The sequence below is a fragment of the Pipistrellus kuhlii genome, unplaced genomic scaffold (assembly GCF_014108245.1).
Source record: "Pipistrellus kuhlii isolate mPipKuh1 unplaced genomic scaffold, mPipKuh1.p scaffold_m20_p_3, whole genome shotgun sequence".
Classification (NCBI taxonomy): domain Eukaryota; kingdom Metazoa; phylum Chordata; class Mammalia; order Chiroptera; family Vespertilionidae; genus Pipistrellus; species Pipistrellus kuhlii.
In genome coordinates, this window is record NW_023425529.1 from 129841170 (window position 1) to 129860518 (window position 19349).

Below are 19349 nucleotides of genomic sequence, written 5' to 3' on the forward strand. Positions count from 1 at the left end.
GATTTTTTATTACCTTTACTTAAAAAGTAACTAGTATTCCTTAAACTGAATAAGCAGGTATTTACTATAAGTGCTACTAAATGTTTCCATAAAATAATTTCTTTCCAGCTAGTACTCTTTACTTTCTGATATATTTTGTAATACTTGAAGAAAAGTCCTATTTTCCTGTTGTGACTGAAAGGATAGTCTGATTATTTAGAAACATTTGAGACCATACAAATTTAAAGATGTTACACTGTCACTTTTTAGTATTTTGTTCACCTCTTCATTTATTTTAAGGAAAGGAAAACATTCCTCAATTCTTCAATGCTATTAATCCAAATTATCTAATCTATTTTGTTGCCTATTTCAATATTGCTTTGTGAAAATCATGCTTCAAAAGCATATCCAATTTTGTGTCAAACATGTATACTACCTTCAAAATCCACTGCAAGATTATTATATGTCTTATAATAATCTGTTTATAGTTAAATTAAATTTATATTATTCAAATCACAGTAATTAATTTTGACTTCCCCCATTACATACTCAATGCATCCCAGATATTGTGTTAATCTTATTTAATAATATGTTTTATATGCTTCAGTTAAGCTCTTTTTGTTTTTTTTAATATTACTCTCTAAAACTTTTTTTTAAAACAATGGGCTATTCAGGGTGTTGCTGTGTTGCAATGTTTTTGACATTTCAATAAACTTATAAGAACAAAATACAAGAGCATTTAAATAATGAGATAGTGAGTTTTCCAGTTTAGTAAGTTATCTTTGACAACTTTCACTCAAGTCACGTACATTAAAATGTGCAAAAGAATCCCAGCTTGATATCCTGGATCAAATCCAACCTAATTTGACTCAGAAAAGCAACAGTGCCACACCTTTAACAAAACTCAATCCTTGGCCATTTCAATATCTAACTTAGAAAAATCTATGTAAGAATTTTTTAATGGATAAATTAGAATCCTCTTATCTTATAAATCCAAATCAGAATACACAATAACTATAAAATGCACTTAGTTTAAGCTTCCTGAATGTGGATTAAGTGGTGATATGGGTCGTTTTCTATATGTGATTATATTAAATGTTATATGACATTTATCTGCTATTTTATTCCACTAATTTTAGTTCCATCATTAATTTGGGGGAAGGGGGGGTGAGCTTTCATTGATTGCCTAATTGACTAATTTATATCAGAGAAAAAAGTTTATTCATAGTCATTTGCACCTTTAAATATAAGTGAATCATGAGCAAGAAATAGTAGACACAGTCTTTAAAGTCTCAAATCCTCTCAAAGTAAACAGGTGCATCAACATGAAGCGACCCACAATTAATCTAATAATAACTGGTTATTAGGCCAAATATAGATATATTATCCTTCCTGTTCCTGTTTGACTAAGAAATGATTTGGTAAACTAACTGCATTATTCTAATAAAAGTGTTTTCTCTACTGTCACATATACTAAAAAGCAAATAGCAGCCATTAAAAGTTATTTTAAAAGACAGCTATGTACCAAAAACTGGAATTTGATATCCTGAGATGTATCTTATATTTTGTTCTTACAAGTTTATTGAAATGTCAAAAACAATGCAAATAAGAACCTTTGATATTACACTTATCTGAACTCCAGAGGTGGGCTTTTAATGCAGGGTTTTCTTTATTAAAAATAAATTATTAACCATAACAAATATAATGGAAAAGAGGCTCTTAATGCACTGAAAGCCTAAAATATAAATATATTTGTAATGTATTGCCAGCTAAAATTTTTATGCTGCAGCATTTAGACAAGGATGTATATGTATGTATTATATATATATATGTGTGTGTGTGTGTGTGTGTGTGTGTGTATACACACTCATACATATATACATATACATATATGAACCTAACCAATCACAATGCAGTAACTCAGTAGTTAAGAAAACGGCACATCTGACACTTGCTAAGGTCATTCTATTCTTTTAACAGTTCACACATAAAATAACAAACTTTATTTTAATTACATACTTAAATATCTTAAACTTAATGTTGATTTTTTGCATTTCTTGTCATTCAAAAGTATATTACTTGATATAACTTGTTTGTGTGAACAATTTAAAAATGAAGCCCTTGAGAGATAAAATTCAGGCAACATTTAACTGTTTTAGAGAACCAACTAACAAACTCCTTAAAATCAAAATGTTTAGTGAAATCAATTGGACTTACCTGTACCTATTTAGAAGGCACACTTCAAATGAATTTCTTCAGGCAAAGATTCAAAGCAACAGTTTACAACCTGTGAGAGCTTTATTTCTTACTATATTTTGTTATACCTGTGTTCTATGTTTCTAATACAATGCAACCTAAATTATTATTTCATTTGATTAACAAAGGCAACTCTGAAACAATTTATTAGAATAAATTGAAAAGATAAAATAATACTACTTGGTAGTTAAAACACAAATTCTTACTAAAATAACAACTACTTAGTTCCACACTAAGCTAATTTACTAATGCTACTTACATTTTGAAAACAAAACATCAAATGAAAAATAATAAAGTATAGTATGTTTTCGTACGCAGGTGAATCACACATGGTAAATCAGTAAAAAGAAGAGTGATATATGCTCAAATCCAGCCAAGACTTTAATCACTATTGGATGTCACATCTCAGGAGACTGGAGGAGGTAGTGAGGCAAAAAAAGAGTGGCTAATATTGGCCTCAGTAGTTTATATGCAACTTCTGTGAAGGGTAGTACATTAAACAAAAAATAATAGCAGATTTGGACTAAAAAATGAAAAGTTAAAATTTTGTATTAAATGCAAATACCAAAAAAAAAATGTAGTGGAATTCCTTAAAAAAGCTTGTCATATAGTTCATTCTACAAAAGTATTTGAAGCTTCACAAAATAAAAATATCATATGTGCAAATTACAGTGTGTCTCAGAGCATTAACTAATAATCTGTTTAGTTCAAAAGTAAACCATCTTCTATGTTCACTTTTCATGATAATAACTATAATATTATTGGAGATTAACTCCAAGAAAAACAACAGTTTGGAAAGTCATTATCCAAATAACTCAAGAATTTGTATTTTGTCATATAATTTGACTGAACAATGTAAATCCTAAATTATAATATTCTTAGATCTTATTTATAAATATATTATTTATTAAATTATAATTTACTAACTTTTTTGTGTATACAGAAATAAGTGGTGGAACCAAACAAACTTTTATGTTTAGGCCTTAGTCTTCTAATTATGCCATTTTCTTTTTGAAATGTTATAAAAAAAACATTAGGCTTTATAGGAGCCATTAATCAACTGTAAGTCAAAAACTTCAAAAGCACAGTCTCTCTTCATTTGAAGTAATTTTTAAATTTATCTGTGCCAAGTAATATAATTATCTGTTAGAAGTAAATCTGTTATTTGTGTTGAAACTTTCTATGTGGATGCATACGTTTATAAGTGCATGGCACTGAAAAGTATGCAACAGGGTAAGTGTTAAATATAGACTGGTTCCATCTGCCATCTTTATTAAAATTACTGATTAAAAAAATAGAGCCAAGAATTAGAAAGTATTTTATACTTCTTATATTAAAATTGCATCCATATATTACTACTTAACTAAAAAAGACTTGCAAAGTCTTTGGATTTATAGTCTATGAATGATATTAACTTTTAAGACAAAAGAATACTGTTTGTGGATATATGTTATATGCATATAAAATGTCTGATAAAACTAACTGAGATCTGTTCAAGTTTAAAACTCTTACAAATCTAGGACTACAACGTACCAAAATCAAAATCTGGTTTGAAAGATCCTGAGACAAAATCATCTTCTGGTGATACTAAAAAGAAAAATAACTATTTTAGATAAAATAAAGAAGATTCACTTCTGATTACCTGAAGACACAGAAAAATTGCATCCTAAAACAAAACTATAAATAAGAGAATGACTCCTACAGAGACTTGACCATGTACATAATATCTTTTTTTGCTGTTGTTTAATGCTTACCAGTTAATTAAGTGACCTCTGTCGCAATAGTCAAGTTCATGCAACTAGTGTTTAGTTTAAAAATAATAATTGAAGGAAGCTGATCAAGGTCAGACTTAGTCCTTTGACAACTTTTAAATATATTTCTTTATATTTTCTTTCATGTTTTGAGACCCTTACTTCTGGCTTTACTATCAAGCAGGTGATAGTCTCTGTTTCACCTCCTTGTGGTAATGACAGAAGGCTCCAACATTTATTCTAGTTTTCATAAACAGCATACTGATGCAACAGCTCCAAGCAAATTAAACCCATCCTAAGGTTTGTTACTAACTTACTGAGCCACTTTGAATAAGTTTTTGAACCTGCTTTGCTTTAACATAATTTTGGTTTCTCAGATTCCCTGGTATCTGAATGCTATCAAGACACATAATTAGATAATGTTCTAAAAAAGCTGAAAGTGCTAAGATTTCATGTTTTTTTTACATACTATGCTTAGACTGTCTTATAGAGTTTGACATTTTGCACAGTTTATCTTATTCTCTGCATAAATTATTCCTTTAGGTAGTTTCTTAAGTAGCCAGAGGAGAAAGAAACCAGAATGAAAGAAATCAATACCGTATATCTAAGTGAATGAAAAAAGATCTTAATAGCAAAGGCATAAACTGGACTTGAATGAAAACAAGTAATTTTAGTTTTTAAAATTCAAGATGCTAAATATTTTAGGTATTACTTTTAAAGTTAAGAAATAAGACAATAGCACTTGTAATTATCATGTAAAATAATAATGCCTTACACTATAAACAGTATGTTTTGGTGAAAGAGAGTTCAATGATAAGGTTTTTTTATTATTATTATTTTCTTAGTCATTGGCAGAGTTAGGAAAACCTAGGTAGATATTTGCAGTTACACATCTTCGAAGGTTAACGGGTTTCAGCAACACTTGCAGTTGATAAAAGATCAAAATTCAATAGTAACTCAACAAATTTACCATGTATAATTTAAAAATATCCTGAAGTAGAGTTTTAGAGTAACATATTGAATTGAAAGATCAGGTGATTGCAATATATTTAGACTATTGATAATATATTTTTGAAGGGATAGAGTTCTACTGGAGTTAACTTATCTTGGCTCTAAAAGTCCAGGGAGCAATTTTTAACCTCAGGGAAAAAACACTAAGAAATGTTGCCAATAGCGTTAAGAATATTCCCCATTCATATGGAGAGGACTTCAATTTCAAAGTCAGTCGAAGCAAAAATTTCAGAAACACACACACACACACACACACACACACACACACACACGACGACAAGGGAACAACTGTAATAGGTATAACACTACCTGCTTCACATTGATTATAACACTACAGTCATTGAAGGAAGTTTTCTCTAGCAATTTTGTGTGTGTGTGTGTGTGTTATGTGAAATGGCCATTAATTATCTAGTATAATGAATGCTGTAAGAAACACACAAAGAGGATTCCAGAGCAGAGTGATTTGATTACGAAGAGAAAAAACAGTAGCGCTTCACAGTTTACTGGGTAGAATAGACAATTTTATAACAATCATATCTTAACTGGCTTCAAATTTCAGCTAGCATTCTCTATAACAACTCCGGAACAATGTTCTGCCCTGATTCTAACAGTTCTCACAAAGGATTTTTTGGCAACTGTGTTATCTTCTGTAAGTCCAAGGACTCCAATTATCTCTGAAAATGACTTGTAGTGAGTCAAGATCCCCCCTCAGTCTTGACTGCCACCTGTCCATCCTCTTGGACACGCGCACGCAAACACGCGCGCGCGCTGAGCATTCGCCCCAAAATAGTTGAAATAAAGGCTCAAAAACACAGACACATATCCATTTCCCCCCACACACGCAAATAATGGTACTTAAACCCGAAAAGTTTCTGGCTAGGTTAGGATGGGATGCTGGTTGAGTCGGAGTTGATCTTTTTCGTCTGATAGCCTTTGGGGGCACTTAGCCAGGTGTCTTCTACCAAGAAAGAAATAATTAAGAGCTTTTCCACCTCGGTTTCCTGAAGGTTGCGTCCTACACCCCTCTTTCCCTCCCACCTCAGTTTCCCTAGTCCTACCAGGGGCACACCCTAAAAAGAGTAAAGCTCGGTTCCTTCTCCGGGTCTTGAAACTTATGGGGAGGATGTGGAAGTCTCCGCGCAGATTCTGCGCCTGGTTCTCACGCTCCCGCTTCTGGTCTCCAACTTTCCCCGCTGGCTTCTCTCCTGACAACTGAACTTTCCGCTCCGCAGCGAGCCGCGGGGACAAAGAGGACTGGGAGAGCGGGTAATGACCATTGCTACCCCGAAACTGACAAGTTACCCCACTCCCGCCCCCTCTCGGTAGATCCTCCCCTAGGGAGCGTGCATTAGCATAAAGCTGCTCTGGCCCGGCTCCCGGTCCCCGGCCTCCGGGGTTCGCGCGCTTTGCCGGGCTGGGGAAGCCGCCACTCAGGCTCCAGAACGGAGATCCAGAGAGCTTTCCGGCGCAAAGCCTGCACCTGCTCATTCGTGAGCGACTAACCTTAAATGTAAGAGAGAGAAGAGAAAAGAGAAGAGAAGAGAAGAGAAGAGAAGAGAAGAGAAGAGAAGAGAAGAGAAGAGAAGAGAAGAGAAGAGAAGAGAAGAGAAGAGAAGAGAAGGAGGAAGAAAGGGAGGAAGAAAAAGAAAAGAAAAGAAAAGAAAAGAAAAGAAAAGAAAAGAAAAGAAAAGAAAAGAAAAAAGAAAAGAAAAGAAAAGAAAAGGCAGTTTGTTGAGAAAGAGCGAGGCAGCGAGAGAGTGAGAGTGTGGTCTTCCTTCCCCACGTCTCCAGTTCAGCTCCCAGCTCCCCGGGGTCACAGGCACCCCGGCACCTCCCCTCAGAGAAGAAAACCCGCCGGTCCCCACGCATCTGCCCCGGGGCAAATGTATGGTCCACTTTGCACACGCACCGCTCACACGCGGACACTCGCACACGTGCGCGCACACAGACCCCTCCCCTCCGCGGGCTCCCCTCCGGGGTTGGGGCTGAACTCGCAGCGGGTCCCTCGGGATCGCCCCGGGCCCGTGGCCTCTGAGGTCCTTCCCCTTCCGACCTCCCAGTGGCCCCCTCCCCAGACTCCCTTTCGGGGCCCCTCACCCAAAGCGTGTTGTCCTCCCGCTTCGCGATCCCTGCCAGGCAGGGTCACGACCTCCCTCAACCCCCCCGGGACACCACTGGGCGCCGCACACTCTCCCGGCCGGCCGGGGTCCCCGGACACCCGGCGGAACCCGGGTCCGAGGGCGCTCACACAAGGGCAGCGCGCTGAAAGGGGACCACAGACCCTGGGGCGGCCCCGGGAGGGACTGGGACTCCTGAAAAGGCACCGTCCTCCCCCTTCCCATCCCTCCGCCCCCGGGCTTGGGGCTCCCGCGTACCCCAGCAGCCAAGCCCCTGTGGGCAGCCGGACAAGGGGGCGGGCCCGGCGGGAAGAAGGAGATCGGGGCCGGGGTGAGGAGGCAACTTCTCCGGGGGGTCGGGAGCGGCGGGTCAGCCCCGGGGACGGGGAACGGGGATCCGCACCCCCCAGGGCGCGCAGCTCGCGGGCGCGCGGAGCGAGCCGCGTCTGGAGAGGAGCCGGGGACGAGGAGGAGGAGGAGGGTGGTGGGAAGGGACCCCGGGTGGAGGAGGCTTCCCCTATCTCCCCCTCCCCCCTTTTTACCTTGCGTTGGTGCAGTCATTGTAGAGGGTCTCGAAGTCCTTCCTGGAGATGAGTTTGCAGCGGTTCACCCCGGGCTGGATGGCCCCCAGCCCCCGCAGGATGCGGACCTGCTCCACGTTGCACACCACCGGCGTGATCTCCAGGCGCTTGAGCTTGGTGTAGACGGTGTGCAAGCCCCCCACCAAGTGCTTCAGGAACAGGTCGAACGCCTGGGGCAGGCAGATGAGCTCGCAGCCCTCCACGGTGAACGAGGCCACCTTGGCCCCCCTCAGGTCCACCATTTTGCACTCATTATTCTGGGGGGTGTTTTCCACTGGGGACGGGGTCGAGTACACGGGCTTCCCGGGGAGGGGGCCGCAGCTGCTGCTGCCGCTGCTGCTGCTGCTGCTGCTGCTGCTGCTACTGCTGCTGCTGCTGCTGCCGCCGCCGCCGCCGCCGCCGCCGGAGCTCGCGGGGATGGGGGTGCTGGAGGCGCCGCAGCCGCCGGCGCTGATGCCGCCACCGCCGCCCGCGGTCGCCAGGCTGGGGTTGCAGTTGCCGCCGCCGCCGCCGCCTCCGTTGCCAGCGCCGCCGCCTCCGCTGCCGCCGCCGCCGCCGGTGGAGGGTCCCGTGGCCGCCGCCGCCGCCGGAGCGCTGGGCTCCGGCCGGAACAGAGTTGGCCCCGAGGAGGACGCCGGGGGCCCGATGGCCGGAGCCGGGGACGAGGTCGCCGAGGAGGTGGAGGTGGTGGTGCCCGCGGAGGACGCCGACGTGGAGATCGGGGGCTGCGGGGGCACCAGCTGGGTCGGAGGGATCAAAGCCGCCGGCACTGCCATGGCCACATAGACGGGGAGCCGCCGGGAGGAGCAGCAGGAGGAGGAGGAAGAGGAGAAGCCAAGGGGGGAAAGTTGCCACACGAGCGCACAACCCCGGGGAGGGCGAAGGGGGAGAAAGGAGAGAAGGAACCGGGGCAGCAACAACCACAACAACAACTCGGGGAGAAGCGAGGAGGAGGAAGGGGAGAGGAGGAGGTGAGGGCGAGAGAGAGCGAGCGGGCGCCGGAGGGGTGAGCGCGAGAGGCGCGCTGGAGAGGAACGCGCCAAAGTGTCCCGCAAGTGGAAAGGCGAGTCCTCTCCGGGGGCTGCGATCGGTGTTGGTTTGGGAGGGGGGGGGGGTGCAGGGGTGGGGAGGCGAGCGGGGAGGGTCGGCTGTGGTTGTGCGGGTCCCGCTCCGGCACAAAGTTAAAGAGGACGGTGAAAAGGAGGAGGAGGCTTGAGGACTTGGGTTCTCCCCGGCAAGTACATTGATCAAAGATTGAGAGGGGAATGACAGAGAGAAAATGAGCTGAAAAGTGCAGGCTGCCGGCTGGACGAGTTGTTGTTGTCACAGGGTGCAGAGGGGAGGAGCTCCGGAAACTTGAAATACCCTTTGAAGCCGCAAAAAACCTCGCTCACTAGTATTAACCCAAATTATCCAACCAGGAACTCGGAGCGGAGACTCCGCGGGCGCGCGGCGCGCGGGGGGCGGGGAGGGGGGGCGGGCGAAGGAGGAGGGGAAAGGCGGGGGTTGGGCGGGGGGGTAATGGGGAAAGGGGGGTAAGAAAGAAACTAAGGGAGGCACAGAGAGGAAAAGCCAGAGACACTGGAGTGGCTAAAGGCAGAGGAGAGATTGTCTAGTTCTCTCCCGCTACCGTTAGATTGTACGTCTCCTATTCCATTTCATCCGCGAAGGCTCGTATTGTGTTGTGTGTGTTTGTTTCTTTTTCCAAAACCCACTAAGCCACCGCCTGCCAACTTAAAGAGGAGCCAGAGCGCTTCAGTCTGTCCTTCAAGGATTTAGGGTACATCTCTACTGTTTTGTTGGTGTGGGTTTCTTTTGTTTGTTTGTTTGTTTTGTTTTGTTTTGTTTTTAATGAGATGTAAAAGAAAGCACACGCCCTCACTTTATTATTGTTAAGAAATTATTTGGAGAAAATTTCACGTGTAAGCAAAGCGCATAATGTTTATTGCATTATTTGGATAAAGACAGTGAAAACGCGAGGACAGTTTTCAAGTTGTGGGTAAAAAGTCAGGGGGACCGCTTGAGAATAATGGGATGCTCTGTACTTCATTCCTTATTTCCTAATAGATAGTGGGCGGAAAGAGATGCTTGCCCTGCTGTGGATCGCTCTGAAGAACTTCACGTCTGCCCCGAGAGGAGGTCAGAATGCTCATGATACCTTAGAGAATGTGGAGGCTTCAGGCACCTTTTAAGATTTAGAAAGTAAAAAAGAAGGCAAAGCCGATTTTTTTCTTACCTAAAACTCTATAATTAACTCACCTGCCTTGCACAGTAATCAACTTGTCTTTACATCCTTTAAGATCCAGGTTAGTCGCTAATATTATGTGAATAATTATGATATTCCTATTTGGGAAGGTCCTATTCAGTTTTTGTCAGTGCAACTGTGTTTTGTAAACACTGAAAAGAACAAAAACAAAGCCAACTGCCTGACTTGTAAAGACTGAAAGGGTAGCTTTGCTGAAAAACTGCCTGGCTGGATTCAGACTGACTCTTCTTCCTTGCTGTCCTCTCTCCTTTTCTTCCTTTTTTAACTTGTTGCATGAATGTATTTATTCAAGGGGTTTTGACCAGCATATGATTTGAGTGTAGGTCAGTCTTCTCTGTTTATATCTCTGGCAACCTTAAATAATGGGGCTCTAAATCTGTCTACACATGTTCACTAACTTCACAAGACAAAAGCAATGCTATAGCATTGGGCAGATTTTAAATATAAACTATCAGCACCAGTTTCACAGTACTTAGAAATTTTATAGTGAAATTTCTGCCGTTTTGGCATTGAAATGATCAAATTTCTCTTTACAATTTTAATTCTTTCAGCTTTCTGAAGTTTCCTGTTAAAAGGTGGGAATAGCTAGGAAATATTACATTGTTAACTAATTTGTCTAAGTTTATGCTAAACTTTTTGGGGTGTAGCAATTCTATCAGGAAGCTTTCCTGGGTCATAAGAATTCAGAAAATTGATTATTGCCAAAAAGTAGATAAAATTCTACAAATATAGCTACAGTTTACACAGTTTTTTGGCCTAGTTTTTTTAAAATAAATTATTATTCAATATATAGTTACTTGGCTAATGTATTTAACATATTCAGAATCACTTACCTTAATTTTTCCTGTTTCACATCTGTTCTTATTTAAAAATAAAGATTTGATATACAGCACATACATTAAAAACACCTCTTTATGTGTCTACACATGTTTTGGAAAATATTACCTTTAAAATATGCCAGATTACTATGTTAATGAATAAAGGAGAGAAAGAAGATGTTAAGCGCCCCCCCCCCCAAAAAAAAAACACTAATTTTATTTTGGAATTGCATGCACAACTGTAATAAACTTTGACATAGTTTAAAAAAAAACCCTCTAAACTACAGTTTCTTCATTTTAGATTCTAGATCTGCAAATGGAAATAAATGGGAATTCAGTGCCCCACATCTGCCCTTACCATTCTCATTTCTCACGTTTCCTTAAACCGTCACTCACCCAATAGCTGCCACATTCAGAAGCCACAGATGGGAAGTAATGATAGCTGACGGAACCATAATCCCACTCTGCTTGGAAGCAAACTCCACATTTTCTGCAGGGAAACCTGCGTCTGGCAGCACGTGCTCTATTCAGAAGCAGGGCTTTGGGCATTTGCCCCCACCTTAATGGAGCTTCCTCCCCCCTCACCCCTACCTCTGCTCTCTAAACTGTTTCAAGGAACTATCCCTCACTCCTTAGATCTAACAATAGGAGTAGAAAAAGCATGTAATGCAAATTAAAATATACAGGGAAGAAAAGCCTCCTGACGTTTTGAAGATATCTTTCTCTTTTAGAAATGTTATCAATGATTAAGGCAAACAGTATGTAACAACAGAACAACCAACTCTACGGAAATTTCAAACTCTCCCTCTTTCCATGACATATTTAGCTTCCAAAGCTTCTGTCTTGTTTGTTTATTGTTTTACGTCTTGGGTTGTTTCAGGTCCTCTGCCTCCATCTCATCTCTTCCAACCTGCACTCAATTTGCATAAGCAAAACTCTAAGTATTGTAACTGATATTAGAAAATTCTCCCTGTGTTTTGTGAAGACGTATTGTGCTGAAATCAATAAGACTGTTTAAAATTCAAAGACCTGCAAATCGTTCTGTTTGTCCTTTGATAGGGCCTCTGCTGATTAAAATGCTACCAAGAAAGCTTAATTGCTGCACTAATTAAGAAGTCTTTAATTTCTTTCCTAGGATATCCTTTGAAGCTGAGCTTGTACCAGTTCAGGGAAGGTATTTTCTTCCCTCCCTCTGCCCTCTTCTGGCCCCTCCTCTCCTCTTTCTCCTCCTCCCCTGCCCCCCACAAGATCCCTATGAATGGGAACTAATAGAGTGGTCTCAGGTCTCACCATCTATTAAAAATCGGCCCGGGATGCAGAGTTCAGTGCAATACGAAATGCAGTTTTGAGAAAAGCTGTAAGATTGCAGGAGACAGTAAGGAAATACAGAGTAGCTGTTGCCGCTAAAGTCCCGGTGAGTACCTGGGATGACAAGAGGCACTTTAGCAGGAAGATGAGGGCATCCTATTTGGTTAAAAGGGGCAGTGACAAGGAAATGTTTCTGTTGAAACAAGAAAACATAAACATGTACTTTCAAAACCTGTGTTTTTAAAAAAGAAGAATAAGTAGGTAAAAAGGTGGACTTGTAGTGGGGATTTGATAAGTATCATTTTATTTTATGAGTATAAAATCATGAATTCCATGGGGATTTATTTTTGACCTTTTTATAACTCAAGGGGGCATAGCACTGTATTACATCATTTCATCCTTATCTATTGACCTATTTTATTCAATGATTTCTCAAGTGGGGAAACTGACTAAATGATTTCACAAAGCTTTCTCTGTAATCAATAGTCATTTTTTAGGTTTATTCATGCTGCATTATAATTCTGGTAAATGGCTGCAAAGCAGAAGATTGTCAGAAAGATACAAATATTGACAAAGCCAGGATAATTCATGTCTTTAAACCCTTCAGAATTTCAATATAGCAATTGATATAATTATTTGAAAGGAAAAGATTGAGAAATGCATACTTCTAGAATATAAGCCTAAAATGATTAACTGGCAATACATATTTGGATGTGTTTCTTGCATATCTCAAAATTTCTTGAAAGCTTTGGGTATCCTCTTTTTTTTTATAGCATCACTAAATGCTACAAAAACAATTTGAGCCTATGCAGATAGGGCAACAAGAAAAGGGTCATTACAATTTTATCCTTTTAATTTTTTGCCAAGTTCAATTAGAAGCATGCACAGAAAAATACAGATGTATACTTCAGATATCTACTGACTCCCTTTTAGTGACAGGACAAGGAGATAACATGCTTAATAGATTCAAAGGCAGACTTACCATTCCGAGCACGACGTCACTCTAATTATGTTTACTCTAATTGAAAGCAAGGTTTTTTGGAATCTGAAATTACTTTCAGAATTTTTTTTTAAATAATGCAAGTGGATCAAATGTTGATCACAAGCATTTCCATCTTTCAAAATGTATTGGAAAATTAAATGAAAAGTGGAGTTTCATACGAACAATGCCCCAGGGCAAAAAACAACTAACACTAGATTTTCCAGTCCAGCCATAACACAAATCAATTTGAGCACACTTCTATGGCCAGACTGCCAGATTGTTATGACTGCTAATTCACTCAATCAAAGAGTGCATTAGCACACCCGGCACAAATAGCTTTAACAATAGAGTGCACTTCTGAACAATTCTAAGATATATCACAACGGAGAAAGAAGTAAAGAGGAAGATCATTTTAACATCTACATATTTACTGATGGGCCTATGTCCTTAATAGAGAAAGAAGAAAAAGAAGAAGAAGGAGGAAAAAAAAATGACTGAGATAAACTTCAGGCAGAGGTTTATTAAAGAGCTATCCTACTTTGGCAAATCCAGAAAGATACCAGGGTACCAGTAGTTCACTGACTTTGTTAAACGTTTCTCAGGAGAGAGTCCAAAATTGATGTTTGCACTTCAGTAGTAAATCATTGAAGACAGAGAAATTATGCCAACTAACTCTCCCAAGCCTTTTTAACTCAGACACAAGGCCTCACCAATCAGCTTAGAAGACAAACCTCCCAGGCTGCCTTAAGTAAAGACTTCTCTACTTTTGCACTCTTCCTCGCAGCCTCTCCACTTAGGGTTCTAACTTCTGTCTCTCAGTGACTCTCACATCCACAGTCTCCCTCTTTTTCCCTCCAACTGACTGCCTCTCTTCCAGAGCAAGGAGCACGACTTTTATCTCACTGCTACAATCTCTATCTAATCAGGCCGCAGAGAGCTTGGTGATAAATTACCCAAAGGACAGAAAGTGGGGGGCTCAAGGTGAACACACTCTAACTGGAAGTACTCAAACTTTATGTTACAAAAGCCCATTCTTAATAAAGAAGTGGTGAAAATGGTGAACAAATAATATGGAGTTTTTTTGCGGTTTACTGAATGCCTATAGCAATGATCTGAAGCCAAATGGCTTGGTTTGGCACCACTGTTGCTCCCTCCTTAACCTTCTTTTCTCATACATTTTTCTCCTGGTTCAGAATGAATATGACATATGGCTGGTTATGAAGCATATTTTAAGAAATCTCTCTGCCAAGAGGGTAGAGGAAAAGAGTTACAAAGAAAAAAGAATCACCATGGAATTGTTTTTCTGTCTCCAAACTGCATTATGTCCATGGGAAGAAGTGAACTCCTTCTGATAATTTAGTTATACTTGCCCATCAGTACGTACTTCCTGTGTAAGTGTCCTAATTCCATCTGTGGGTTGGTATTGTGTTGCACAGCCAAATATTCGATAACAAAACAAACACAGTGAGATCATTTTAGACTTGGATTGTAGAAGGAAGCAGCAACTAGAATAATATATATTGAGATTAATTCCCTCCATCTTTTAAACCAGGCCATTGTGAGAGGAATGACATACTGGGTTGAAGTAAGGTTAAAAAGTCAGCCGGCTATTTAAATCCCTAGTTTTGAATAAACATTCTATCTTTAATTGTATCTTTGCATTTGTCACATTTTCTGATTTGCTTACTCCTCTCTCTTTTAATAACATCAAACTCATTTTATTCTAAAGGAGATCAGTATGAAGACATGAACTGCCTAACAGATACACAGTTGGGAATGGGGGTGGGAAGAAGTCTTGTGCAGTGTGAATGCATGTTTAATATTAAAACAAAGCATTGTATAATCTGTAATGTTAGAAGAAATGTACAAAACCTGACTGTAAAAGTTTCTATTGATTCACTGTCTGCTTTTTGTTGTTGTTGTTTTAACTTACCTTGGCCCTTTCTCTTTGCTTTATTAAATAAAAGAAGAGGTCATTGTGTAATAAATAGCCTATAAAATTGTTCTATTTGAAGTCAGATAGTTCAGGATTGTTAAAAGAGAATACTGTTTATTTGTTTATTACCCTTCAGAACAACAACAACAAAAAAAAGATTTTTTAAAAAGTTGAAAGAAGAACAATTGCCACCTTCCAGCCTGAGATCTTGTATGTCAAGTTTCAGCCCAGAGCAAATTTTTACAACAAGTTATAAACCCCCTGTAACAGAGGGTTTATTATAATGGAAGTGCTGACACAACCTTAACTATAGCGTTGTAAACGGCTATGCTATAATATCCATTAAGCAGAAAGAAAAATAAGCTGGCTGATCAATAATTTATACAAAGAGTACCAACTGCAGACATAATAACTGTAATGTTTGCAAAGCAATCTCTCTGCTCTCCAGGCTTAACAGTAAAGGCAAACTAGCAACGCTGTTAATTTCCAGCTCCTACAGATAAGAATACAAACAAATTACTTAAAATTATATTTTGCTCAACATTTAGCATGCCTCGATGGGATAAAATAAAATTTAATTATGATGCAACTTGTGCAGGATGCAAAGCTGCTTTGTTTTCCAGCACATTTTATTATGGAAGGACATTCATTTGGAACATCAATTATGGAGAAATAGTATGTTTCAAAGAGTTGACTTGGGTCAGGCAGGCTCTTCTAAGAGTTATTCAGACATGGAAACAGATTGACACTGTTTAACTTCAAAGAAAGTTACAGGGTTTTACAGAGCCACAACCTGAAATACAATACTGCAAGCTCTGATCCCAGTCAACTGTCAGGAAAACATACCTTGTCTTTAGAATTCATGGGGGGGAAAAAAAAAAAGACAATGGCTTGGAAATGTGACCATCATTAGATCCGGTGAATCTTGGAATGTTCAATTAATGGTAAGCCTCATTTGCATGGAAGCAAGATGTGTCATTTCTACCTAACAAATGTGGGTCATAAAATGTAAGCCTTCTTTTCTGGAAAAATTTGAAAAGATACTTTAGTAGACTTCCATATGTATTACTGCTTTGCTTTTTATAGCGTCCACATATGTAGAGCATGACATTTTTATTTTATTTATTTATTTATTTATTTATTTATTTATTTATTTATTTTGCTGATGGCTTTTAAAGCAGGAAAAGAAGGTTTGAGAGCAGAATTGAAGGATCCCAAATTGCACACTGTGTATATATTTGGGGTTAAACCAGAAAGTATATTTCTGAGGTTCACATCTTCATCACTCTTTTTGTCTGTTCATTTCTTGGAGGAGAAAAGAGGGGGGGGGGGGAGGGGGGGGGGGGAGGATCCGGTAGAATGAAGAGTTGCTATCAGAGTTGTAAAATGGTGTATTACTCTGTGAGCAATTGCACTTGGAAAGGAACCAGTAATTTATATGAGAAGTGTTTAAGATCGCCTGTTCACCCAGTGATCCATGCCAGGTCAGTTCCAGTAATGCCAGAAAACAAAAGGAGGGTGCACATCACTGGGAAAAAGACACCTTATCCGCCTTAAGAGCTCGTGAAGGGAAGCACTAAAATGCCATTTTCTCAAATGAACTGGTCATTACCATTTAAAATCCTGAGGGGCTGTGGGACTGGGGAGGAGAGGAAGAATTTCTCTTTTGATTTAACAGGGCTCTGAAGTGCTAGTTGTAAGGGGGAGGTGTTTTGTTGTGATTGTCTCAGCTTTATGTTTTAGCAAAGGTTAAACCTTGTAACCAAAGTGCCTTTTTTAAGCAATGCCATGGGAAAGGATGAACACAGCAGCTTTGAGGATATACTTGGCCCATTTTAAACTTAGAAATTAACTTTTTCTTTAAACGACTGGTACTAATAGCACCGCAACCGTCTACTAATAATGTCCATGCCAGGTTGTAATTTGTTAATTTTTTACTTGAATAGATTTTCCCATTCAACCCCTCACTCCACCAGTTTTCAGGAGGAGACTGTGGGATACCGACAGGGCATTATGTAAGGAAACTCTACCTATGAATTCTTCACAGGCCTTTACTCTTGTTTAACATAAAGTATAGGCGCTGTGAGTACAATGGCATTGGGGGGGCAGGAGGAAAGAAGATTGCAGGATCGCTAACCTCAGGCGAGCACATGCTTTCCTCATCTGTCCTAAAGTTATTTTAGTTTTTGAACGAGAGTTCAGTTCCTTCAGAAATCCAGCCTATCCATACTTGTGTAGTGAGAGAAGGAACTAAAGGAAATAACTCTTTCTGATGTAAGTCAGTATTTATAATCTAACGATTGGCTCAAGATTCAGCACACCCAGGGATCTTTGCGGAGTGATCCTCATGTGCTCTAATACTGTCACCGGGCATTCCAGTGGGCAAGGCAATTATCTTACGCTTTTACACTTGTTGATATGTTTCTCTTCAGGTGGTCTCAAGTCATTTCTATTCCTTTCAAACAGCTACTATAATGCTCTGCGCTTGCTGGGTGCTCAATAAATGTCAACTGGATAATTAAAGCTGCCTCTACATTATGCCACCCATTTCCTTTGTTCCCAAATCGTGTAAACTGCTCATTCTCAAGCCACATATGACTTGATTCAGACCAGGATATTGGAGAGTAACAAAGTTTTAGATATGCTCATTTCTGCCTTAATATCCAGCTAATTTAGGAAAATTCTTGAGGCGAAACATTCACAGATGCTAATAAACTGGGTTTCAAATTGCTAAGAAAAGAGAATGTTAGGCCCATAGCAAAGGCTTGTCTCTGGGGCCCACACAGAGAAAATGTTTCTACCTGGGGAGCATTGGGGCGTCTTCACCAAGACTGAAAATACACGTGAAACTCCGAAGTGCTGCCGCAGCGAATGAGGAAATGCAGGATTGTGTGTGCAACAATTTGTACGGCTGCCACGTTAATGCTATCATCACTTTCGTGCAACTCCTGTTCTCCCTTATACAAAGCACACTTACTTTTGTGTGCTGATTGTAGTCTGGTTGCTAATGATGTAAAGAAGAGAAAGGTATTCGTCCTGAACAAACTTTCATATACGTTATTTCAATTGCACATTATTGCATAACATGATTGAAATGTTGTGCTATGGAAGATCATCTCATCTGGGATTACAGTTCTCCTCCTGCTACTTCTCCATCCAATGACCAGGCCTGACTCCACCAGTGGTTTTCAGATCTGTTCGTGAAAGCTCAAAGGCAGTCTCAGAAACATCCCCAGCAGTGCCCTTGCCAGTTTGGCTCAGTGGATAGCGTCGGCCTGCTGACTAAAGGGTCCCAGGTTCGATTCTGACCAAGGGCATATGCCTGAGTTACAGGCTTGATCCCCAGTAGGGGATGTGCAGGAGGCAGCCCATCAGTGATTCTCTCTCATCATTGATGTTTCCATCTCTCTCTCTCCATCTTCCTTTCTCTCTGAAATCAATAATACATATATATATATATATATATATATATATATATATATATATATATATATATATATATATATATATATATATATATAAAGAGATATTCCCAGCATGGAACTGTGGGGTCAGTCTATTAGATTTGCTTCTGATCTTGGAAAAGAGGAAACTGACAATTAGCAAAATATGAGTGCTTCCTTTTATACTAACAAGGAGTTATGGCTTACACCAGGTAGACTCACTGATCTGCCCTACCCCCAATCCCAATTCTCCATGAAGGTAACCTTTTTGAAATAAGCAGAGGAAAATATTTTCTTTTTTTCATTTCTTATACAAAGGGACTGAACAAACAATAAACTGGAAGAGTTGGATCTGGACTCACGGTTCTCTGCCTGTTTCTCCCATATGTGATAGTGCAGTGGTTATCCTCTAGTATCATATCATCATATGATGGACACATATATTGAATTTCTGTAAGTGCTAATAGAGCTACTGATGGTCTCAGTGGCTATGCACACATGTGCTACAATGCAGCATGATGAGGGTGGGGAATCCTGAAAAAGAGTTGGGGAAATACTATGATTTCAGGATGAGATTTTGAAATCTTTAGAATTTCTTAACTGATAGGTGATGCTAGAAAGTCAAATTGCAAAAACCCCTGGAATTCCTTTACTTTTGTGACTTAACCATGTTTTCCTTAGCTAAAAAGAGTAGCATCTACCAATTAAAGCCACCTGTTGAAGTGCTTTGCAAAATCAGGAATTAAACCCTCAGTTGACTGTGTCAACACATTCCTTTTCTGTAGTCTCTTCCCAACCATAGTTTGCTTTTCCATAGGGGACTATCCAACTTCTTTCTCCTACTGTTTTCATCCTGATTTCAAGAAAGGTCGCTCCATGCCAACTTTCCCCCCACAAGAGT

At 40.2% G+C, this 19349-nt stretch overlaps 1 protein-coding gene and 1 pseudogene across 1 annotated transcript in view; both read right to left on the bottom strand.

Annotated features, from left to right (window-relative positions):
• LOC123653055 overlaps positions 1-6485 on the bottom strand; it is a 62311-nt pseudogene extending 55826 nt beyond the window's left edge.
• The window catches only part of DACH1 (dachshund family transcription factor 1), a 425048-nt gene extending 416060 nt beyond the window's left edge, over positions 1-8988 (bottom strand). Inside the window, exon 1 of the mRNA XM_036456831.2 lies at positions 7657-8988. Coding sequence (XP_036312724.1) covers positions 7657-8471 — 815 coding nt within the window. The 5' untranslated portion in view covers positions 8472-8988. The remainder of the gene's footprint in view (positions 1-7656) is intronic.
• Positions 8989-19349: the final 10361 nt, after the last annotated feature.